We start from the raw sequence: 25451 nt of genomic DNA, 5'->3' as shown, positions 1-25451 counted from the left end.
CATTTTTCTATCTGCCTAGTATTTAATGTGGACCCGTTCTGTGGGCTGGGTAGCAGGGACACAGAGCTGACCACCACCCAGGCTGGAAAGGGCTCCAGCCGAGGAAGGGCTCTAGTTAGGAGGGACACTGCAGCCTGAAAGGTGAGTTTCAGAAGAGGCATATGCAGCACAATTTCCTTAGGTTCTCCCGGCTTTTGTTTCTTGTCTCTCAAAAGAAACAGTGGTGAAGGTCCCTCCTTTCTCTATCCCTCTGTGCCTCTAAATCCAGACAAAGAGGGAGGGAAGGCACCTGACAAAACCCCATTTCCCCCAGGAGAGGCCCCATTATGGCTGCTTGCTTCTAGCTGCCCCTGCTGGCTCTTGTGCCGATCCAGGTGGCTGGGGACTTCAGGCTCACTGTGATCCACACCCGGGGTTAGGAAGCAGGTGGGGGTGGGGGTGGGTGTGGTGCTGGGGAGGTGGAATGGGCCGACGCGGTGGGGCTTAGAGAAAAATCGTCTTAGGTTCAATACCTTAGGGAAATGAGATAATCCCCAAACCAAAGAACCGACTCTAAGCTGGGTACTCCTTGGAGCCTTCAGAACAGATGCTAGTCCGCCTCACGGTCTGTCATTTTATTAGTCTTTGTGACTTTCAGCTTCATACACAGTATAGATGATAAAGACTTACTGTACTGTGTCTGGAAGAGGCTTCTAAGGCAGGAGGCTTGGTTTTGACAATGGGTCTTATTTCCTGAAATAACTCCTGCTCAGATTATTTTACTGTAATGTAAACCTTTAAAATCCTCAATTGACTTTTCTAAAAGAAAAATTTAGGCTCCCTTAGTTGTGTAGGATTCTTAGAAGGACATTTTAAATTTGGATTCTAAAATAATCTGTCTGAGAAAGGATCCCACAAATGCACATAAGTAATCAAATCAGAGAAGTATATTAAAGAAAGCAGAGTTTACCCCAAGGTCAACTTTTATCCCTTTGAGTGAATGGAAAAACCATTAGAATAAACAATTACCTGATAACTGAAGAGCAACAATGGAATTCTCTATAATCTTGGTACTTAATAATGGGCCTTCTACTACCACTAAACTTTATTTTTGAAAGTCATGATGAGTTCATAAATCTTTTCTATATCATGGTGCATCTTCTGACAAAGTGGAGTCTGGGCAATGTTATATGTAACTGTCCATTCTAAATGCTTTCTTTGCATCATTAACCACTTGGTATGACACTGGCCAGATAATTAAGACAGGTTTGTTTAATATTCCAAATGAAGGTCTATATGCTTACCCATTAATCAAAAGTACACTTCAAAACCTGGCCGCTAAAAAAACCCCCTTCTACAGCCAGTTTACAATTTAATTATTACTACATATCTGTTCATGATCTGTGACTTTTTTTTAATGAAGGTCAACTGTTTAAAATTTATAAAGATTTATGCTCATTTAATTACTGCCTGTATAAAATTCACTCCTACAACTGTTATCTTGATAGATAGAGAAAAACCCTGATGAGCAATTACATTGTGATAGCTTTTCAGCAAAAAAGAAAGTATTTTTACAAAGAAATTGAAGAAATAATGAGAGTTAACTTCAACAGGCATCTGAAAGTGGAAAAAATTAATTCTCTACATTTGCTTTTTATTAATGTCTTTCAGGCACAATGGCCCAAAAACCAAGTGAAAGAAACTATTATTTTTCCTTCTCTTGAGGGTGGCTGTATTGCTCATTCAGTCATTCCATAAATATATATTGAGCATCTACTATGCTCTAGGTACAGTGCTAATTACAGAGATGCCGTAATAAAAAAAAAAAAAATCCTGGTCCCTCTCCTCAGAAAGGAGAGACGATATTGAACAAACATTCACATAATTAATTACACTTATGATGAGTGATTTCTTAGAAGGGAACAGGGAGCTATGGAGCCGGAGGCCCAGGATCCAGCAGCATCTCAGTGCTGGGATCAGACCGACCCGACTGTGAGTCCAGGTTTTAGCATGTACTGGCTGGGTGACCACTGGCAACTTACTTCATGTCTCTGGGCTTCACGTCCCCTTCAAAGCTCTTCAGGGATAACAGCCACACCATAAGGCTGCTGTAAAGAGGTCATGATACAACAAACTGTGCCCGATCTGAACCACAGCGGGCATTAGCTCCTTCCTCTTTCTTACATTAACCTCTCTCTGAAGCTGTCTACAAGAATATGATTAGCTAAAGACAGAACCAGGTTCCGTATCTCCAAGTCCTTTTACTCTTTTCCTTGCTTATTTGCTAAAGTTCATTATGTCCTTTAGAGGAAATAATCAATAAATGTTTACAGACACATCCTGTATTACAGGCCCCGGAGTCCTAGACTCCATTCCCTGCACCATTTCCAAGCTCCAAAATTCTGGTGGCAATGGTGCCTGCTAAGAGATTTTTGTGGGCAAATATACACTCCACAAACGAAAAGCACTGGTCTTCACAACCAAGAATGTCAGCAAAAACCTAGAAAACACAAGCTCTAAGGAGTGATGCTCCCTAGTTCTCAGCCAAAACTCAGATCTCAGGAATTCTAGGAAAGCGGAGGAAAGAAAGGAAAGAATCCTCAAAAGTAGCATCTCTGTTGCACCAGGCATTGAACTTGAAATGTCACAGTTAATACTTCATTTGTTCCTCCCATATTTCTTTATTAGATAAGGAATCCGATGCTCAGAGAATAGAAGCAAGTAGCCCAAGGTCCCAGAGGGATGGAGCCTAGTGTCTGGCTGTCTCCAAAACTCATGTTCTTTCCACTACGGCATAGTATATCGTATTAACAACCCCACGGTTATTGCTTGTTTCAATTTGCAATGCAGCAATTTAGCCATTTTAAATTAATCCTTGAAAAATCACCAAGAGATTAAAATGCAAATTTCAACATGGCTAGAACTCAATAGTGACTCCATGTCAAAAATCACACAAATTGGTCCTATAAAAGTTCAGATTCTCCTTAGAGAAAAAGCTTGCCTGCTTCATTTCACATTTGAGCTACGAAAAGTCATTTCTTTTCCTTTTTCCTTATGAATATCGAAAGTCAACTGTAGGGACTCAGGGTGGGTGGGTATAATGGAAACAAAATGCTTTGGTTCCTTACAAACCTGGGGACTACATCTCACTTAGGAGCAGGCCTTGGACCAGTAACCTCAGGTCTGTGAGCCTTCCTGGGTCCCTTTACAGACAAGGGGGCTCAAGTCTACCTGTCAGAGAGAAGCTGGGAGGATTTAAATGGAGCCATGTATGTTAGAAGTCTGGCAGATTGTTTTATCATTCCTGCTTAGAAACAAACAAGGCCAGCCTTTTACCAGTCAGCAAAGGAGGATTCAGTAGGCAACGGGTCATACACAGGGAACTAGTTCATCAGTGGCAAAATCCGCTAAGAGGATGCAAATTTTTTTAAATGGTGGAGGCAGAGGAGGTAGCATACAGTACAGACAGGAATTAGAAGTGGGGCTATGAAAGAAAACAGGTTTTTTTCCTTCTAGACTGTTTCTAGTCTCAGTAATTGTGGTTTTGAAAATTAGGAAGTTATCAGAATTTTCAGGTACTTAAATTTTCTTGGTCCTTAAAATAATAAAAGAAAAACTTAACCTAGGCAATAATGTTTACTATAACATTATTTATAACAAAAAAACATTAGAAACAATCTAAATGTCCATTAGTAGTAGTTCACACACTGTGGGCATTTCAGTAAAATATGGTAAATATCTGTCTTTTCTCTTTCCTGATACCAAGTACCACCTGTCCAATGACAAGTCATAGTAAAAGACTTTTTAAAGACATAAACTCCCCGCAAACTGGAGAAAAGACAGTAATGGAAGAAAGAGGTCCAGTTTTTGCAAGCCAGAAAGCAGATCTTACTAAAGAAATGGTTCTCAACTTGGGTCATTTGCCATGAGAGGACATTTGGCAAAGTCGAGAGACATTTTTGGTTGTCACTGCTGAGGGGGTAGGGTATGCTCTCAGCATATAGTGGGTAAAGCCCAGAGAGGCTGCTAAACATCCCACGATGTGCCAGGACAGTCTCACACAACAAAACATTATCTGGCCCAAGCTGTTAAGAGTGCCCACTGAGATTGAAAAACTAAAGAAGACTGACTTGGTGGCCCCGAAAAGGTTGAGCAGTAAGGTTGGGGCTAGGGAGTAGGGCAGCAAGCATCAAGGCCAACTCACAATAAGGAACCCCAAAAAGGTTCAGTAATTGTGAAGCCTAGGGGAAGGGTGCCAATAAAATTAAGAGTAATCTGATCCCAACATTCTTTCCCCGCTCACTCAGCTAGTCAACTGGTCTTCCAGTACCCCTCTGGGAGAATAAATACTTTCTAGGGAGACTAAACCAGAAAGACTTGGGGGACACCAGGTATAGCTGAAAACAGGGCATAAAATATCAAAGAAAAATGCCAGGGGTGCTAAATAAAATCATACATGCTAAATGTTGATTACCATGACCCACTGTCCCCACTCAGCCTCCAGAACACTGGTATTAAGTTCACACTCCCCAGCAAGAGAACACTGAGTAATCTCCCTGCAAAAAAGATTCTGATATTGATATTAAGAACCTCCCACCCCAAGAACCCCAAGTAGCCAGGCCCTGATCCATTATCTACAATAACAAAACTGCACTCATTAAACTTGATTACCTTGACATTTATAATTTGTCTGCTCTATAGACAACTTAAAAGAATTTCCTGTCTAGGACTGTATAGTACAATAGTTATGGAGGAATATACCACTTTTTCCAGTATTTTAAAAAAGTAATTAAGTATACACCCCAAAGAATTGAAAGCAGGGACTTAAACAGATGTGTGTTCACCAATGTTCATAGTGGCATTATTCAGAATAGCCAAAAGGTAGATACAACCAAAGTGTCCAGTGATGGATAGGCAAACTGTAGTATGTTATATACATACAATGGAATATTATTAAACCTTATAAAATAAGGAAATTCTGACTCAAGCTACAACATGGACAAACCACAAAGGCGTTGTGCAAGGTAAGATAAGCTAGACACAAAAGGACAAATACTATATGATTCGACTTAGATGAGAGGCCTAGAGTAGTCAAATTCACAGAGACAGGAAAAAATAGTAGTTGCCAGGGCTGGGGACGAGGTGGGGAGTGCAGTTGTTTAATGGATTGTTTAATGCATACAGTGTTCCATGAACAGCTGGGATACATGGAAAGGGGACGGAAATGGATACTGGTAATGGTTGCATGACAATGTGAATGTATTTACATCAATGAAATAGACACTTAAGGATGGTTAAAATGGTAAATTTTATGTTCTGTATATTTTGCCACAATTAAAGAAAAGTAACCAAGTTCCTAAGTGGTGGTGACTGTATATTTAATTCTACATAGTATTATTTATAATCTGAGTAAAACATTTTGAAAACATGTCTTAAGGCTAGGCCTGGTATGCCATCCAGCTTGTCAGAGTGCAAACATTAACCTCTGCTCCATCAGACCCAAGTTCCCAATTCCTAAGTCTTTAAGAAGTTGGAGTGGGGATCCTCACTCTTATACCCACAAATACTTTATTTTTTTCTCTTATATGAATATATTTAGAAATGCAGTAGAAATATAATTCTACTTAAGTAAACCTACCCTAATAAAGAAATCTTTATATGAAAACATTTTATTTACAATAGCAAAAACTAAAAACCACCTAAATGCACACCAGTGAGGAAATAGCAAAAACTATATAGCAAATGGAATATTATGCAGTCAACAAAAATGATTCTTAGGAATGAAATTTAAAAATGTTTATTAGCAGGTGATTTTTAACAATGTAAAAGACATTCTAAAAAGACTAGAATAAGACATCAACATGTTATTAGGTGATTAACTTTAAGAATATGAATAATCATCCCTCTTTGTCTTTATACTTTCAATACTTTTCAAACATTCTCTACCCATTTTTGCCATTCAAATGCATTATTTTATAATGGGAAAAATATATCCTTTTATTTTCTTTTTAAAATAAGTTTTAAAAAGAATAAAAATTTAATTTTTTTTCTCCCAAGTACTCACATTCTCAGGTATGCTGGGAAGTTCTCTGGTATCAGGCACAGTAAAATAAGAATGCTGGGAAAGAAAAGCAAAAGCTTTTTTTTATTTTTGCCAAAATATGCAATAAACACATTATTCAGAAATCAGGTAAATGATCTTAAGATAATTCCTTACTCAGATGAGGAAACAGAGTTTCACTCATTGGAAATGTCTATGGAATCTTTTCTTTGGATAATGCTGGATGAAAGCCAGATGCACTGAATTATTAGTTTGATAGAAGGAGTTCTTTTCTATGAGAGATGAACTACTTTGGGATATATAAACAAACAGTTCAAAGAAGTTAAAGGCTAAACTCACATACAATGTTGGCAGGTTTGTGAACACATGAGAGCTGCAGGCTTCATGATTTACTGTTCCATAAGACAAATGGCTCTAGGGACCAAGTATCACTAGGTTCACTCAGCAATGGTCTTTAGTGACCAAACCATTTCACTTTAGCTTCTGAGATTATATCCCTCTATAGGCTGCAGGCAAAATCTGCCCCGAAGGCCGAAGGGATGTTAAGGACAGCTCCAGCTGAAGCACAGCTGCACTGGGACCAGCACAGGCGGTAACAGTGGAGAATCTCTCTGCAGTGTGCATCCTCTGCAAATACACCTCCTGACTTCTAGTGCAATCTCCAGCTCAGTGGAGTTGAAAACATGCCTGTTCAAACAACTTTCAAGGGGGCACTGCCACGTATGTAACAAGTATGTGTCCCTGAGTTAAACGACAACAGGCTGAAATGATGATACCTCCTCTGTGCTACTGAAGACTCAGAGGACAATGGCAAGCAGGAATGGAAAGAGTGTGGTGCTGGTCAATTAAAGATGGGATTGTGCAAAGGTCAGGAAAGGTCACATTCAGAGAAGGTCGGCTTAGCCATGGCCTAAGTTCAGACCTGGACCCCCAAGTGACATTTTGGCAAGTTCCCCGGCCCCACCATTCTTAGATAATTGCAAAATAGTTGGTCTCTAGAAAAATGAGTTGTATAGCTTTCCCAAAATGAAAGACACGTGGAAAACTGCAATAATGACAATGACAATACTACTATGAGCTGTTTGTAAAGATCTGTAATATTCAACAGATCTATATTTAATACCTGTTACATTGAAAGTTTCATGCCAAGTACTTTATAAATACCATCTCTAATTTCCTTAACAATTCTAAGGTAGACATTATCTTCATATTACAAAAAGGTAAATTAAGGCTTGGAGAGGTGAAGTAGTCACACAGCTTGTAGTTCACAGAACCAGTGTGGAAACCAGGCCTAGATAATTAGAGCGAGGCTCTTTCCTCTAAAATAGGCTGTTCTTTCGATGTGTAAATTATAGCTAAAGCCACTTGAATTAAGATAGTGAACTAAAAAGTAAAATATATATATATATAAAAGGAGGGTTTTAAAAACCCTCTGCAATGGATTACTCCAAAATTTCTGTATCTGTGCCAAAATATTACCCAAGAAGTATTACAATTGAGATTATGTAGCATGGAAACTAGTCAACAATTCAATTTAACAATAAGAATTAAAATAGTAAAAGTAAAACACAAGGTTAAATTTAACACCAAGCACACCAACTTCTATTCCCAATGGCTAGAAGGTAGTCCCAGGAAATGTTTAGTAATAGATGTCCACATGGGGATGGAGTCCACAAACTAATGGTTGGCACAGTGAGGAGGAAAGAACAGGGATCATACAGCCAGCCACTTAACTGCTATGTGATTTTAAGCAACTTCAATTAATAGCTCCAAATCTCAGTTTTGAATCATAATATCTACTTCAGAACTGTTGTGAAGAATAAATGTTATATATGTGAAGTGCCTAGCATTTCATAAATGGTATTTTAATAGAAAATTATTATTGCTCTCAACTGCTAGTTTACATTTCTATTTTTCTCAATCACCTGCATCAGCAACAAAGAAATATTCTCCTGTGACTAAGGCCAAAAAAAGTCCACGATTGCCATTTATCATTTCAGACTTTCTAAGCTAGATGAGATTAGTGCTTCAAAATCAGAAATGCCACATGGAGAAAGGAATTCCTTGTGAACAGGAAAGAAAAAAAAAAAATCTGCCTTTACAGATGTAATGGATTGTAACTAGTGAGCCAATGCAATTCCAAAACCCAAGTAGTCACCAAGCTGTCCTTTGAGATTCTGTCTTGCTCCATCGCCCATGAAATGCTGGGACAAGAGGAGGTCAGAAACATTCATAGAAACCACTGGTACGAAACAACTGCACCCTCCCAACAGCCTCTCCTGCCCCTGTGATGGTTTGTCCTTGAGGCCTGGCAGCCACTCAGGAGAAGGAGTGTCCCTTCCTCCCCAGCAGCTGGTGACCCAGCCAGGCTACTCCACAGCTAGCTGTCGAATGTCATTACAGACTGAAGTGGTGAGATCAAGCTGCTTAGGAAAAGGGACAGAGGCAAAGGCAAGGTTGCTTAGCTGGACGGTGATGACTGGGGTGGATTTAAAGTTCACTTCTTCATCTTACAGACAGTCTTCCTTACGTAAATTTCTGTAACCAGGTTCCTTTCCTTCCTACATTCTATTAAAATGAGCAAAAACCTCTAGAAATTCCTTTTCTCCTTCTTGCTTTCTTCCCTTTCTTTCAACACTCACAGCCTAGTGGAAAGAACATAGGCTTAGAATTTAGCCCTGGGTGTGAAAACCCCAATCTTCTCACAATTAACCACAGAACCTTAGATGGACAAGTACAATTCCTTTTCCTCTCTAAGTCCCCTCTATGAAATGAAAATGCTAACACCTATTTGTAGTTTTGAACATTAGAGAGGCACACCTGGCATAAATTAGGAACTTAGTAAATAGATCTATTATTAGTTATTGCTAGTAATATTGCCTTCAATTTGATCATCACACACACAAAAAAAAGCCCTATAAAACATGTTCATTTTCTTTAAAAAAAAAAAAAGGTATCAAGATAATTACCACTGACTACCAATACTGTATGTGGTTCTAATGAAGCTGGAAGACACAACTTTTTAAACATTCAGACCCTACAACATAGGGGAAATAGCCCCTGTATAATCAACAGCTGGCCAAAGGATGTCCCTTTGAGAATACTGATGAAGGTAGTGGCCGGGTATGACCCAGGGAATCAGAGGATTCCGGTAACTGAAATGTGGAAGCACATGTATCATTCCAATTATGGGTAAAACTACAACTAAGACTCAAACCTCACAATTTGTAGCTCAGAGGATTTTCCACCCTAGCACACTACAGAAGGTGTAATGAATACATAAAAGTTCAAAGAAAGCTACTGCTGTAGGCTGGCCAGGAATTATGTTAGGTACTCTCCATCCCTGTCCTTGAGGGGCCTACAGTCCAGTGGGGGAGACAGGAAAACAGGTTGTTCCAATGTGATGTGACTGATGTGGCTAAGTGTACAAGATGCTTGGGACAAAGAAGAAAACCTTAGCTAGCCTTGGGGAGTGTCAGGGAAGGATTTCTCGGAATCAAATCCAACATGAATTCTGAAGGATGAACTTGGAGTGCCCTGGTAATCAGGGGGAGAGCTGGTGTTGAAGTGTCAGGGGGCAGCAACGTGGGCTTCAGCAAACAGGCATGCACAGGAATGTGGGGGGTGGGGGGTGGGCAAGGTGTGAGGCAGGGAGCACCAGGACAGGAGATGGTAGTGATGGGACGGCAGCCAGGAAGAGGGGAGCCTGGGGACATTTGGGAGCCATTGCTTACGGAATCCCAGAGAGAGGAAGAAATACGACTCCCTGGCCCCCTTTGAGCCCAGAGGTCTCAGAGTACTTGGGGGACGGAGTGGGGAAGGTGCGGACCGCAAAAGATGATCCTGTTCAGCTAACTCCTCCTTACTGTTAATAGGGAAATGGTTTTTCACTGATCGCTAATATTCTGCCCCCCACTTACCACACTGAGATGAACAGACACTCCTGGGTCAGGGATGGGAAGTCTGTGCAGAGTTTCAAGAAGCTCATTCCACTGACTCTCCTGAAAGAAATAAAAGGCCTCAGTAACAGAATCAAGGCTGAGCCCTCAGTCAGAGACCTGCAGGAGGTCGGGGCACACAGTAAGCTGGGGGCCCTCATGACTGAGGGGCAGGGGAGGTGCTGGTCCCAGACAGAAACACGCTGTTGTTTAAGTAGGACTGGACAAAAGACACCGCTTAGGGCTCCATGTAAAAGCCAAGTAGATCTTCCCACACCAAGTTTGACATTTTCTACTCAGTAAGACACCTACTATGACCACCTTTTATGGATCATATACCATAAGCACTGAGCAAATCTATCCTCTTAACTCCACAGCACCAACTTTTAAATGCAAACCATCCTGGCTTACAGGGCGAGGGCAGCAGGGAGCAATAACAGTGACACTACAGATCTTGTCTTCATCATCATTACCCTCAATTAATTTTACTGAGTGTTCACTGGATACACACGGCAGCCTCCAATTATGGAAAGTTGAAAACGAACTGCGTACAGCAGCATGCAATATAGGATGGTGGCTGTACGTTTTAATTAGTGAAATGAATTACAAAGCAGAACAAATTATTCAACTGAAAACAGATTCACCTTTAAGATGCTCAAAAGAACACTGCTTACAGAACTATCCAAGAGCCATTTCTCCCATCATGTGGAATTCTCTGTAACAGTAGTAATAAGCTCACGTTTGTATCCTCTTTTTAAAAAGTCTATATGATCCTCACCACCACTCCACTTTACAGACAGAAAATTGAGGCTCTGAAGGGTGAAAGCAACTTGGCTCCAATCAGCCCGTTAGTAAGTTGCTCAGCCAGGAGCAGAACCCTCTCCACTGCTCGGCAGTCAGTTTTGGTAGTAAATTTAAAGGAAAGGAAAAGAGAGGATGAGCTCAAATTAAATGTCTGTTTCAATCTGAACTGATAAACTGCTCAAGTTTCTCACAGAGGAGAGAAATATATGTGTGCATGTACCAACATGTTTAATTTTTCTCTGAAACAATTTCAAACTTGAAGAATTGTAGGACAGTACAAATTTTTTTAAAATTTTCTGAACTATTTGAGAGTGAGTTGCTAACATTCTGCCCCATTGTCCAGAAATACAAAGGATACTCCGCTATATAACCACAACTAATCATTAAATCAGGAAATTAACACTGACATGACATTGCCATCTTATCCTCAGAGCCCATCAAGTTTTGTTGGCTGTGCCAATCATAGCAAAATAATCCCGTTCAGAATCACAAATCGACTTCAGTTAAGACTCTGTAGTGCTTAATAGCCTAGAACAGTTCTTATCTTTCCTAGATTTGTATGAACTTGACAATGAGACTGGTCATTTTAGAGAATAACCCTCAACTGTCTGTTTTCTATTGATTCAAATTTCAATTCATCCCATTACTGATGATCACTTTGATCATCTGAATAATTTACTGATTGTCTCTGTGAGGTACTCATTTTCCCTTTGTGTTTAAGCATTTTGTGTAGCAATGCTTTATATAAATATCCCATTCCTCATACAACTTTTAACTTATCTGCTTATTTATTTATATTATTATAGACACATGGTTTCCTGTTTTATTCGATGGGTTATAACCTTTGCTATCTTATTTGTTTTGATGCTCAAATTTTCCCAGATATGACCAGTGGGAATCCCTTGCCTGCGTGAGCTCATGTTTGTGTCTTTCTGACATGTCCCCATCATGTTTTGAGCACTTCCTTACTTTTGGCACTAAAAGATATTCTAGGCTCATCTTATCTTTTCCCTGCCCCACCCCTGAAATCAGACATTTCTTCAGGGAGTCCTGGCTCCTTTTGGTGGAAAATGTTATGTAGAAACCAAGAAACCCAGGTGTGTTCCTTTCTACTTGAATACTGCTGATCCCAGACCCTTTCAGTGGATAGAGCCAGGGAATATACTACGTAACAAGAGAGACCCACAATACACACTTACATCTCTATTTATTTCCATACCTGTCTTGTATATTGAAAGCCATGGGTTCATACCAATGGCTCTAATTCCAACTGGCCATAGGAATCATTCTAGTTTCCTCCCTTTACATACTTGTAACTATATTATACAAAAATGGAAAAAAAACTTCCACCTACTTTTCTTAATATACTCACTGATTTGTATGTAACCAATCTTTTATCAATACATTTACCTCCCTATCTGCCTAGATGCTCTCCTTGCCCTGCTCAAATACTGACATCCAGTGCTAGGCCACCACTGTCCACCCACCTCCAACACACACGCCACGCCCACCCCAGTCCCCAGCAGCCCAGTGGTGGGCCACTGCTGCTGCCCTTTCCCACGTGGATCCTTCTAGATCCCACTGGAGTGCCAGCATCCAGTGCCTAGCTGCTGGCCCACATAAACACCGCTCACCCCTTGGGCTCTGGCGCACTCGGCCAGGCTGTGAGTCAATGACCCAGACAAACACCCTCACCAGGTCGCTTAGGCTCTGATGCTCCATGCGAGCTGCCATGGTCACAGACACATACACCCATCCATTTGAAGCCCACCATGCCCGACTTCGCAAAGACTTTTGGACTTGGGGAGAAGATTCTGTGTTTTTAATAACAGCTATTTCGTCCTGTTCAAATCTGATGACTGACATCTTGCAAAAAATTTACCTAGTTGTAGGTGGGCTCCCTATCACCTGTGTCATAATTCCTTTAACCAGAAGAAATTTAATAAAAATAGGCTGGGTCCAGGAGAAACAGACTCCACTAAAACACATCACTGATCTCAGGCCATAGCCCAGAAGGCTGATGCACTGATTTCACAGGGTAGTAATCCTGTCTCCCCTATCCATAGGTTGTACCTACGCAACCATTCCTGTATCACAAGATGTGTTTTTTTAATGTCTATTAAGTTTGTTTGTTTGTTTTTAACTGACTTGGGCATTAATATGGAATAAAAAATATGAGTCAATCTCTAATTCTCAGACTATTAAGAGCCTACATGTTGTATAATTCTATTTACTAAAGACATCTTTCAAATCTGAGTGAAAACCTGAATGTTTGATTAAAGTGAACTGTGAATCAGAAATCAAGGAACAGACCCACGGTGGCCTCCTGACTCATTCATCAAAGAGTAAATCACTTCTTTGATGACAGAATTACCTGGTACCTAAGCGTCCTTTCAGAGAGAGCATAAGGATCCGGGGAGCTGTTTCTATTACTTATCCCTTCTCTTTACTGTGGACTCTGGAATACATTTGCTGGTGACTAAATCTAACTTGAAGGAAAGATGTCACCATTATATACATCATTTCCACCTTTTCTCCCAAACAGCATTTCCCAGGAAACACCTGATATCCCAAAATGCTACTTTCTGTCATGGAATAAAAAGGGTTTGGGGCCAAATGAGATGGGAAGCCCTGAGTAACACAGACCCCTCCCCTGCAGGACTCCTCAGAGCCTACGTTACTTCAGTCTTAGGGAGACAAAAATGACCCACAGCTTTTCCTCTCCCTGACCCCAATGTTACTGAACTCTTTTTATGGGACATTTTTCAGAACTAAAGTTCTATTGAAAAATATGAGGGGAAATAGTTCTCCAACATTTAACAATAATTTATCACTTTAATTTAAAAACTTAAGTCATTTATGAAAAGGAAAATATAAGAAGTTAGACATAAGGAAAAATATTCAACTCACTAAAAAAATCAAAAAAATACAAGTAAAACGATGAGACTTGTTCACTTGTCACATAAACAATAGATTCACTGAATACTACTACTGAAGAGTATGGTGGCTCAGGCACTCACACATTGCTACTAAAGGTTATCTTTTAAGAAAGCAGTACGATTCTTTTGGAAAGCAGTTTGGCAAATGTTCTAAAAATGATTATATCCACTGACCTGACAGAGGCCCATCTGAGACTCTACTCTTAAGGAAACAATCCAAAATGAAGAAAACGCTTTATGCCCAAACATACTAGTGGCTCTACAATAATGAAAAAAATCCCAAATAAAACTTCCCAACAATGGGGAAATGTTTCAGTAAATTGAGGTTCATGATATAATGCTACGCAGTCATGAAAAACGTTTACAACAATTTTCCCAGTGCTGGGAAATGCTTCAGCTATTATGGTACCTGGTGAAAAATGTGGGCTTCAAAAGTCAGAATACAGCTCCAACTGACCCTTGATATTCATGGAAGACACTTTAGTATACCATTTCTTCCAAAGCACAGTAAGGTGTAGCTAAGCTTTTTAACTAATTTTCAGACCCTTAAAAAAAAAAACCAAAACCCACTGTAAAAGCACAACAAAGCCATGTTGAAATGGGAACTTGGGACAGCTGGCTAGGTCACTTGCAAGTTAAGTGTTTTAACTCACAAATCCCAGCTTTGCAGCACGACATAATAATTCAAATTTGTGCCTCAGCAAAATTACAATTTAATACATGTCATGAACTTTCAGTGTTGCTTGGGGCTATTAGATGTTATGACTATTAGCTCTGTGAATGATAAGGATCTATTTATTATATATATAATTCAAAAAGTAAAGGAAGAAAACATCCCAGATGCTAGCGACATTTATGGGGGTGAGGGAGCAGGGGACATGTAGGAGTGATTTTTCTCTTCCTTCCTACTATTTTCTGAATTTCTAAAACTTTCTATAATGAGCATGCATTGCATTTTTGGTAAACATTTTGGTGAAATATACGGCACGTATTACTTTTATAATCATAAACAGTAAATTAAAGTTTACTCATTAAAAAGAATAGAAGACAAATACCTGTCCTTTTGTTGTGTAATCTGCCAAGATGTTAAGTAGTTTATAAAATACTTCAAACCACGGGAGATAGCTGGGGAAGAGAAAACACATGAAATATTAGTATGCAGGTCAAAAACTTTAACCAGAAGCAAATTTAAGACTGGTATGTTTCAGTTTTTCTCTACATCCTACAGAGTCTTCCTGTCATAGTCTGTGCTGGAAACACAGACTGGTGAAAATGCTAATTATTTCTGGGATTTAAAAAAATTGCCTGTATAAGACAGAGGACTGAATGTTCATTATAAATTATTCCCATGCCTCAGAGCTAGAACAGGTTCATAGAGAAGACATTCAAAGCAGACTCTGCAATCAGGAACTGTCTCTGAGTAGCCCCCAGGCCTCTCCCACCACATCCACCTTTTCCAGGAAAGCTTCTATTCAAGTTTCTCATGATTAGACACACATACACACAGCCACACGCACACACAGCGCTTCCTCTGCTGGCAGCTGCAAGGTGTCCCAAAGGCCCCATTCATCCTGCTACATCAAACATTCCACCTATAACACACCTTCTCCATACTTACTGTGGGATGAGCACTAACTCCCCGTCCCCGCTGCCCTGCACTGGGTCCTCACTAGCACGCCCCGCAACTCTGACAGGAGCATGGACCTGGCTGTAGTCCATCCTCTGTGTTGCTCTTAGAGTGGTCTTTTTAAAATGCAAATCTAAGTGGCACACTGGACTGAGTTCCTGCAACGCGTCCCATCGCTGCAGGACTTCTTCGGATGGTACTCGGGGCTCCCCACTGTCCGTCCCCTGACTGCCTCTCCGGCTGCCTCTTCCCTATTTCCCCACATACGTCCTCCTCTCATCGCAGCCCCACTCTGAGCATGTGCGGGCGACCTCAGGCCTGCCTGAGCTTGTCTGCGCTCGGCCCTTTCCTCCCTCTGAACTGTCTAGTCTAGCTGATTTCTGTTCATCCTCCCAGCGGCACCCCAGCCCCCGCCGCCTCCATGCCCCGGTTCCCCGCTTTCCATACGGCCCTGGGCACGTGCATACTCCTGTTACAACATTCCACACACCATGTGGCACTCAATGGTGTGTCTGTCTTCCCAACAGACGGTGCAGACAGAGAGGAAGGATCACGTCTTTCTTCACCTTGTTGTCCCAGGGCCAAGCACGAAGCCCGGCATACCACCAGTGCTGAGTGTGGACTCAACAAACAAAACCAAACGAGGGCTAACAGCAAAGGCACATTAGTGCTACAAAACTGTTGGTGAAATAGATCCCCATTCCCAAGAAGTTTTGTCACTTAATTTAAATGGCTTTATTTTCCATCAGAAACATTCCAAAGTGACATCAAATAGTCATGTGAGAAGTGTCGTACCAAGCGCTGGCCATCCGGCTCACGTCCACTCTGCTGAGCTGACAACGTTGCTGCTGATAGAACTAGATGTGGAGGGGAGCACCGATGCTCGACTCCATGCTGCCCGGCCGAGGGCAATCAGCGCCCCGCACAGATTACCAGCCGTATCGCCGAGGGTAATAGATGAAGTGAGAGGCAATAGAGAGGACAGATAAAGTGCACAGTTTTCTATCACTAACGTCTGCCTGAAGCCAGCACATGCTACTGTAAAATTTAAGTAGCTTATCAGAATATACTGATAAGCAACTTAACTTTTCACTTCTATGACAGTATTATCACTTACGTTAATATGTTTCAATCAGCTCTGGCAGCTGCATATTGACTATTACAGAGCAAATGATGGCTGCTACTTTACACAGCATTCACTTTGGCAGAGCAATGGAAACATTCAAGAGGGATTAGAGAGGAGATAAATTTCTCCCTTCCTATTCTGTTAAATAAACCTCAGCTGAGTTAAAAGCCATTCTAGTAGGAACAATAAATCCTCTCAGAAGAAAACTCTTGCCTAGATTAGAGGACTCTTCATAAACAAATTCAACCAAGAGTTACAAATATTTTTTTTCCTGAAAGGAAAAAAACAACACTAGTTAAATCTAGGAACTGAAAATCAGGAGGGGTAGGGGATAATAAAAAGCAAGGAGAGAAAGTACTTCCTCGCAAGGAAACTGTGGCCTCAAGTATATAAGGGGAAAGCTGAACTCCTTTTAGGAATATGTGATGAAGTGACCCGGGGCAGGCTGGATTCTCTGATAATTTAGGACTCGGTACATGAGGAAACACTTCTGGCCACTGGGTTCAACTGACCAACGTAACTAGGCCTGGACCTCCAGCTCCCTGCCTGCCGCCCGACCAGGATGAAGAAGATGTGGTAGAGCCGCTTGGCCCTGGCAGAGTGCTCAGGTTCTCACACTCGGTCTCTCTCAGCCTCACCAAATCGATTCTTTTTGGCTACGCTAAGCAGAGCCCTCAGCCACGGGAGGTTTCGTAGTTACCCTGGAAATCAGCCATTTCTCTCTCCCTTTGGCCTGACCGGACACAACTGTTCTCCACATGTTGTCCCCTGTGCACTGACAGATGAATATCTAGTGATGGCAGTGTTAAGGTCTTGAAACCAAAACCCAGCTGTCTTCTTCTTCAAAGGATCCCTCTTTTCCCCTGTTGGGAGGCCAGGGTTCACAGCTGAACTTTATCCAGCGCTGTTTCCTGTACCGCTTCATTAGTGCTGGCACAACAGCTCTGCGCTGCCTGCGAGCTTGCAGGTGAGGATGTGGAGACCCTCCACTCCATTTTGTGCCTGTCTGTCATCATGGAGTAAACACGACTTCCCAATCCCGAGACAGGAAACAAACACCCCAGCATGCTGCTCCTCCTTGAATATCTACAGGAGCTCCGAACGTCTCTGGACCTGCTCCACATGTCACCTTTAAGCGACTGCTCAAGTCCTCCCCAAAGGGCATCCCTGTGTGGTGGGCTCAGACCAAGGCTGGGGCCCAAAAGACAGCTTCAAAGAGTCCCTGTACTCAGGTAGGATATGGTTCTTGTAGGGAAGAGAGGGACATATGCAGTAAAGTGCAATAGTTTGCATCCAGAGGAGGAGCTGGGCCGCTTTCCCAGCGATTGCATTTAGTTTGGACTTTTGCTCCGTTACAGACTTACAATGGAGCATCATCATGACCCAGTCAGCAGAGCCCTGGTGGGGGAAAAGCCTGTATCCTCGGCCCTGGCCCGGATCCAAGCTCCTCTCACCACACTGTACCCCAGGTAACTTGGTCCCAGGCCCTGCCCTCACTCCCAGGCCCGTCAGTCAAACGCAGAGGCTTTTGTCTGTGTGAGGCAATACAAAGTCTTAAACCTGAGAAGAGCTCGGACAGCACCTGCCATATTCCTACACGCACAGCCTGCCGAAACGGCCACCATAGGCCCCTCCTTCTAAGATGTGCAGGGGCATGTTGTGGAGATAGTGCATGGATTCAAATGGTTCACAGTCAAAATCACCTGTGAGAAGCCCTTAAATTGCCTCCAACATACAGCAGACATGGTTTGTGTAGACACAAAGTAGTTGGCCTGGATATGTTCAAATCTGTCAGCGTGGTGAGTGAGCGGCTTCCTCTTACGCTGACTCAGGAACTGAGTCCAACTGAGGACAGACAAGTCACTTTTCTAACCTTGTCCTACTGAATGGATTGTCAGGGTAATCATCCCACTGTCGTGTGACCACATACGTGACTGACCTTGTACGATCACATTCCACTTCAGTGTCATGAGCACTAAAGCAGAAAACGGTTACAAATGATAAAAAGCTCTCTCACTGTTCTTTGCTAATACTTCAGTTCACAGCAAAGTACGTGTGTGTGTGACGAGGGGACACTGAGGGCAGAGGCTGATCAGTTAAGGGAGGTGGTCACCTGGGAGCACCAGGAGCTGGGAGCAGGACGCTAGAGCTCCAGCACAGACAAAGGACATCCTCTTGGAGGGGCAGCCTGGAGCCCAAGCGGGGCGAGGAGGACTCCCCGGTAAGATAAAGTGAAGAGTTTAAGCAAGGTAAGGAGGGTGTCCACCAGCGGGTGGCCTGGCTTGGAGTGTCAGAACACAAGAGGGTGTTTGAGTTGGGGAAAGGTCTGTCTTGGGATAAAGAAAGCACCTATATAGGGAGAAAGAGGCCGACTCGATTGGTGTTGGAACCCAAAAGGAGCAACAAGAGCATCCGGAAGGCAGTCCTGCCGGTGTCGGGGCCCACACAGGCCGGAGGGCTTCCACGACGGGCGGCCACGCAGAGTCCCGGCAGCCGCAACGGATATCTGTGGCAGGGGCAGGCGGCTGCATGTACATACATGAATGGAGAGGGGCCCAAGTGTCACAGGGAGGCTCTGGATGAAAATTAATACTAATTTCCTGATTTCGATTATTGTAATATAGTTACATAAAACGATGTTCTTTTTTTAAATTGCACACTAAAATTTGGAGGCTACTGGACATTATCTTGGCAACACTTCCCACGTAGGGTGTTTATATTTACTTGCAACTTTTCAGGAAGTTTGTTATTGTTTCAAAAGTAAGGTAAAATGGAAAAGAATGTAAAGGGTCTCTTCTTCCACAAAAACACCATAAAGTAGACCAACTAGCATTACACAGAATGACATGAGTTGGAAAAATAAAAATTTTGAAACCATGACTATTGGGAGGGGCATGCAACGGACAGAACAGTCAGAGGTAGCCGTGGGAGTCAACACTCATTCACACAGAGAAGGCTGTGTTCAAAGAGAGCGTTCTCAGTGCACGGGAGAAAGGCTGGAAGGGGTGGAGGTGAAGAGTGTTTAGATGCAGAAAACACTCGTGAGCAACTGGAGCCGCCAGAGAGCAGGGCGTGCAGGCTGGAGGGCAGGAGATGAGGGGCTGTGGCGGAGGGTGAGTGGGGCAAAAGGGCCAGAATCTGGAGGGCTGCTCACAGGTCAAACTGAGGGGCGCCCCCTTTATTCGGTAACCACTGGGGAGCTTCGGGGACAGTTAAAAAGGAATCGCATTCTGAGCATGAGTTTTTAGAACCAGGAAGGTGACTATTTCCCTCTCGTCTGAACCGTCAGCACAGCCCCATGGAACGGGGCCTTTTGCTTTTCCTGGTGACTTTCTGCCATCTGAGACCTTTTCTTAAACTCCAACTTGGGTGCTTAAGGGGGGGGTATCCCTTCTTTTTGTACTTTCTGTCAGCAGATTTTGACAAGATTCACTGGATGGCAAAGCATCCCCTGGTTAAGGTTATTTGGCATTGAGTTTTTCAGCTTTCATGTTAAAAACCAAAAACTTACTAAATTGAAAATAGAGCAGCATGGCACATGCTGGGGAGAACACAGACTTGTGTCAAATAACCCTGGATGAATCTCAGTTCTGGTACCTACTACCTGTGACCCCCTGGGAAAGCAATCTCGCCAAAAGTCGGTTTCCTCTTCTATGAAAAGGTATACACCACCTGACCACTGGAACTGATGTATATACACACCCAACATGGCACCAGCAATATTCCTCCTGCCCCTTCTGCCTACTGACCCTCTTGCCAACCTCAGCGCTGGGAAGCTGTCCCAGATTCCTGGGGCCTGGGTCAGAGGCCCCTCTGGTACTTTACAGGGGTTCCTCGTGCCCTGTGGTCATCGGAGCAGATGGGAAAGCGCAGGCTGTTATAAGAAGAAAATACTCACCGATGCTGTGACTGCGTAAACCAGCGATTTTCATCCAGTGTGCAGGAAGAATTTTTAAACCATGTCAAAACCTGACTATTTAGATGGGGCCACTGAACACTTTTCCCTTAAGACTGTCAAGTTAAAAAAATGACAACCGCCAACACAATAGCCATCCAGTGTGAATTAATCAAAATTATACCTTTTTGGGGGTCAAATCAGCAAAAACTATATTTTTTGGTGTGCTGCAGGATTTTAGTAATCAGTTTATATGTGTCACAGGATAAAAAAGGTTGAAAATCGCTACCTTAAACTAGTACGTCCCCACTCAGCCCTTCTGGTTTGACCCAGTGTCAATCCCTGGTCCTCTAGTGGCTCAGTTGGTCAAACATCTACAATAAAATGTAAACTGACCACAGAGTAAAACTAAAAAACCCTTGCAAAGAATGCAGGACTTCATGAGGCCCTGTGAAGAGATGCTGGACACCTACTCAGAGTTGAGGCAAAGTAACCAACAAAGACCTGGTGGCATTACACCAGGTAACAAGGGACAAAGGGAAGAATGAAGAAAAACAAGGATGGTGGCACAACAGTCACATCAAAAGGAAATGAATTCAATGACAGAATTATTAAGAGAGGATTTGGCAAAATCCTCAAATACTTTTGGAAAAATGACACCTTTTATGATTATGCTGTGAAAGTCAAACATGAGGTGTTATGATGTCAGAAAAATTATAACCCCTCCCCTAAAAAAACCCACGTGACTCATCATTTACTCTAAGAATAAGGCATAGTTGGAATAAAATTTTCAAAATTTCAGTTTCACTTTTTTCCCAAGATAAAACTCTAAATAAACTCCCTTCCCCCCATTTTTACTATAAAATTTTGGTCTCCACTTAAATACATGCATTTAATCCCAGAATAGGAGGCCCTCCTGGGCTTCCTCGACATTAAGACTCACCACAGTTTATAACATAAGCTTGTTTGTCTTCTCCTTTAGTGTCACCTCCCTGAGAGCAAGGATCATGACTGTGCATTGACTGTTTAGTCTCAAATGTGTGCCTGGCACATGTCAGACATTCAGTAAATCAGAACGTCCCTTGACAGATGTAACTCATCTCTATAGTTTCTATTAAGGCCATTCCTCCAGAGCTATAGCGTTAACAGTCAATCGACTCTTGTGGGAGGTGTGGCTCCAAATTCAGGAAGCAGCATTTTGGTTAGGAAAATAATCCAGAACTAAAAACGATCCCTGCCAATGGATCGTTGGAGTCTGTGACAAATAATCAGACTAGAGTGAGAAAATATTCAAAGTAGGTTAAGAAGTACCCACAAACTGAAAATTTCCTGCCACTTGCACACCCTTCCAAAACAAGTAAACCCCACCCTCTGCTTTTTTGTTCCTGCTGTAAGTGCTGTGGGAACGTCACAAAACCAGGTGCATTGTTTTCATTTGGCAACCTAATTTTTTAAGTGCAGGTGAGCCTTTCAAATTGCTAAGAATGTTCCCCACAGGGTCCTTCCCAAGCTTTTCCTCCTTCTCCCACTTTCAACCCATTCCTCTGTCCTTCAGAAGATGCTCTTCTCTCCAAACTTACTGAAGGGAAAGGCAATACCATGAGCTTTTTCCTCTCTCCCACCCCTCCACTCCTCATGTCTTTTCACAGCAAGTAGGAAAGACCCTAGATCTCAACCACACTGCCTTCCACAAGACACATCCTCCTCCTCATTATACTCAGCAATAAGCAGTCCCCCTTTTAAGCATAACAAACCAATCTGTGTGTGTGTGAATCGGTCTACAGTTCTCAAACCACAGCCTTGTAAGCACCAAGGTGTGCACATTTCTTCCTGTGGGAAAAGCACACCTAACCTTCCTGAGCTGACCACATTAAGCTTCAGTGATCACTTCTGTAGAATTAAATATTGAGGTGATGTTTGCAGTCCAAACACCGCACATTTCCAGATAATTCGTTTTTCAAATGTTGCAGTCAATCATCTAACCACAAGTCCTCCACATTTATTAAGACCCATCCAAATTATGCCTGGCACTCTGCAAGGTGCATGGTAATGAGACCCAGGACCCAGCATTTGGGGAGCTCACAGTTTACTGAGGGAGGGAGACATACCGGCAGATAATGTTAGCAGCACTGGGTCAGTGCTATGATAGAAGTTCATAAGGAGAAGAGAGGAGAGGTTCTGGAAAGTTTTCTCACAGGAAGCGACACTTTGCTGATAAACTCTAGAGAGACTGCAAAGCAGGAAACCCACCTGGGTTTGAGTATCGGCTCTGTCACTTACTAGCTGTGGTCCAAGCCATGATTCTCCTTTTCCATGGGGCTATAATATCTACCCTCAAATGGCTGTTACGATGGTGAGACATATGTGCAGCACCCACCACTGTGCATGGAACAGAGGAAGTACTGTTTTTCCCTGATAAAACTGTATTCTTATTGCTAATAAGATCAGAAGTGAGAGGAACCTAAGAGAAAAAAACAACCCTCTTTGGGAGATAAGAGCCAGTCTCCTGCAATCTGAACATTCTACTTTGCCCACAGCTGCTTATCTCAAAGTGTAAATTTATTACGGTATCCAGTTAGGTTCAAGAATCTCTGATTTATGTCCATAATTAACATCCCATTGTGATAACTATTATATCTATGCAGGAAAATATATTGTATGTACCGAATGAGTAAAAATATTAATTTGCACTAAGAAAAACCACAAAAAGCTCCCATAAAACATCTGTGCTTATATAAATCTACCCAAACATACAGTTGGATTTGATTTTGGAAACAAGGCTCTTTTTCTCTCTTGCTGCGTATTCAATAATTGTTGCTTTTAGAAAGTGGGTTTGTCGTCATCTTTTCAATGACAGTGTTCCTGTGATTGAGGGAGATTGCTCAGGAGGAAAGCACGGAGGCACTTTCCTGTTATCACTGGTGAAGTGTTGGTAACAGAAAATCTTTGGAGTAATGACACCTGCACTGACAATTCAGGGTAATTCTCAGGTACTTTCCATTGAGGCCAGAGAGGGCGAGCACACCGGCCTTTCCTCATCTTCCTGGGACAGTTTATGATTCTGCCCGCTCCTGTATTCACACACCTGAGAGTGTTTTGTTTTTTTGTTTTCGTCTGGTCTTTTTGCTATTCAGAGCATCATATTTTGTGGTTTAAATGACTGCTATAATGTAATGTAATGGATTAGTGGGGTTCTAACCAAGGCCCACCTTATGGAAGCTCTCATAGACTAAAAGAGCAACACGCTGTCACTAAGAAAAAAACATAACAAAGGGAAGAAATGGCTACACAACAAGTCCTGCCCTGCTTTCAGTAGTACACAACCAAATTAATTATCCCACTGAGATGCCATCTGATATTATTCTCATTTTAGAGCTAGGAAGTGGAAGCTAAGGGGGAGAAGGGGCAAACATTTATCAAGTGTTACGTGCTCTGACGTTAGGTGCAAGTAAAGATAGGAAAGAGGCAGACACACAGAAAGAGAGTAGCTGGATAAATAAAAGTAATGTTTTAGAAGGCAAAGAGTTTGGGGCCAAAAGGAAACTAATCTAACACTTACCCTCAAGTTGTTTTACGACTAATCTATGAAATGAATTATCATCCTATTTTACAGACGAGAAAACTGAGTCTCAGAGAAGTGACGGGCCTACAACAACACAGCTGCTAAAAGCAGAGCGAGACACAAAACTCGTCGCTTCACTGACACAGTATTAGTTGTATGACATGACCAAAGATAATGATCAGTCCTGAGATTAGGATTTGAAATCCTTACCTTGCAGTTCTCACTGCCTGACAACATGAAAGCTTGCCTCCAAAAGCCCTCAGCTCTAAGTTCTGAGTGATTCGACTTTGGCTGCCTCCCAAAAATTCAGTGTGTTTTCTTATTTTGCCAACTGCAGGGACACTAGTTATGTGTCAGCTCTTTATTGCTTTAGGAATTAGTGTATATGTTATATTCAGAAACACAAATATAAATAGCTTGATTTAAAATGTTTTAATCGAACATGGCAGAAGAGATTTTAAGTTGCCAGCGCTTCATGTCAAGACCCAACGCCTCTGCTACCTTAGATGTGTATTTCTAAGATCTTATCTGGAAAACCCATGGCCTGTGTCATAGATTCTCAACAGACTGTGTTGCCTTTTTTAATTTAAAGTATAAAGCTTTAAATGTATGCTTATGGTGACAATTAAGGAAATGCTAGATTAGACAGGGCATCAGTTTTCCACGAATAGCCCTCATTTAAGTTCATTTCCACCCCAGATCTCTGCCTGAATGTTTTATCATTCAATCGCAAATCTCTCTATAAAAGTGTCTGGCTGTCTCTTAAACCCATTTACGCTCTATGCTTCAATGCCTTTCCTTGGCAACTTTTTCCATATGCTTAACTTCTTTCAGGGAAGCAGTTCTGTCTCAATTCACAGAACAGCACACCAATCAATGTAGCAGGCAGGTAAAGAAAGGAAGAGGGAGAGACAAGCACACAGAGAAAGTAGGATATGAATGTAGCTGGTCCAATAAAAGTAATGTTTTAGAAGGAAAAGAGTTTTAGGCCTAAAGAAAACTAACCTAACACCTACCCCCAAGCAATGAGAGAGCCCTGAACTTGAATTTATAACCCAAACACTCTGTACCATATGCAACTTGAGACACACAACTGGTAGCACTACTGGGGATTTATGACTTATGACTTGTTCATATTTAATTTGTAACCAAACACTTCCCCTTCCTCTTAGCTACCTTAGAACTCTTGATTAACTCTTGTTTTCACAGGTCAGAGGTTAAATAAAGGAAGGGAAGCATTCTGGGGTGAGACTGCCCAGAGCACCACATCCAAGAGTGACCTGTGCAAGGAACATTAAAGTAAGTGATAAGACTAGAGATTGTTCAAGACAGCTGATGTGCAAAGACTCCTCTGGGCACAAAGCAGGACCTTACAGCTAGAAAGCTGGCAACAAAGGCAGACAGGAAACTGCTCTCAAGTTACCTTTTGTGACAGAGCAACTCTCTCACCAAGAGGTTTCTCCCAAGATGTTTTTAGAAATGAAACCGGGTTTTCAGGGACGGTGAAGTAGGAATTTTTG

General features: G+C 42.1%; 1 protein-coding gene across 8 annotated transcripts in view; it reads right to left on the bottom strand.

The window, feature by feature from the left end:
- Positions 1-25451, bottom strand: part of DENND1A (DENN domain containing 1A) — a 478231-nt gene that overhangs the window by 241299 nt on the left and 211481 nt on the right. For all 8 annotated transcript variants that reach the window (XM_054584397.1, XM_054584400.1, XM_054584396.1 and 5 more), the window contains 3 exons: positions 14777-14846; positions 9961-10041; positions 6044-6097 (listed from right to left, as the gene is read on the bottom strand). In XM_054584397.1, coding sequence (XP_054440372.1) covers positions 6044-6097; positions 9961-10041; positions 14777-14846 — 205 coding nt within the window. The remainder of the gene's footprint in view (positions 1-6043; positions 6098-9960; positions 10042-14776; positions 14847-25451) is intronic.

The sequence above is a fragment of the Pteronotus mesoamericanus genome, unplaced genomic scaffold (genome assembly GCF_021234165.1).
Source record: "Pteronotus mesoamericanus isolate MK-2021 breed Mesoamerican mustached bat unplaced genomic scaffold, CSHL_Meso_final contig_78, whole genome shotgun sequence".
NCBI lineage: Eukaryota > Metazoa > Chordata > Mammalia > Chiroptera > Mormoopidae > Pteronotus > Pteronotus mesoamericanus.
This window is presented reverse-complemented; position numbering and strand designations above follow the sequence as displayed.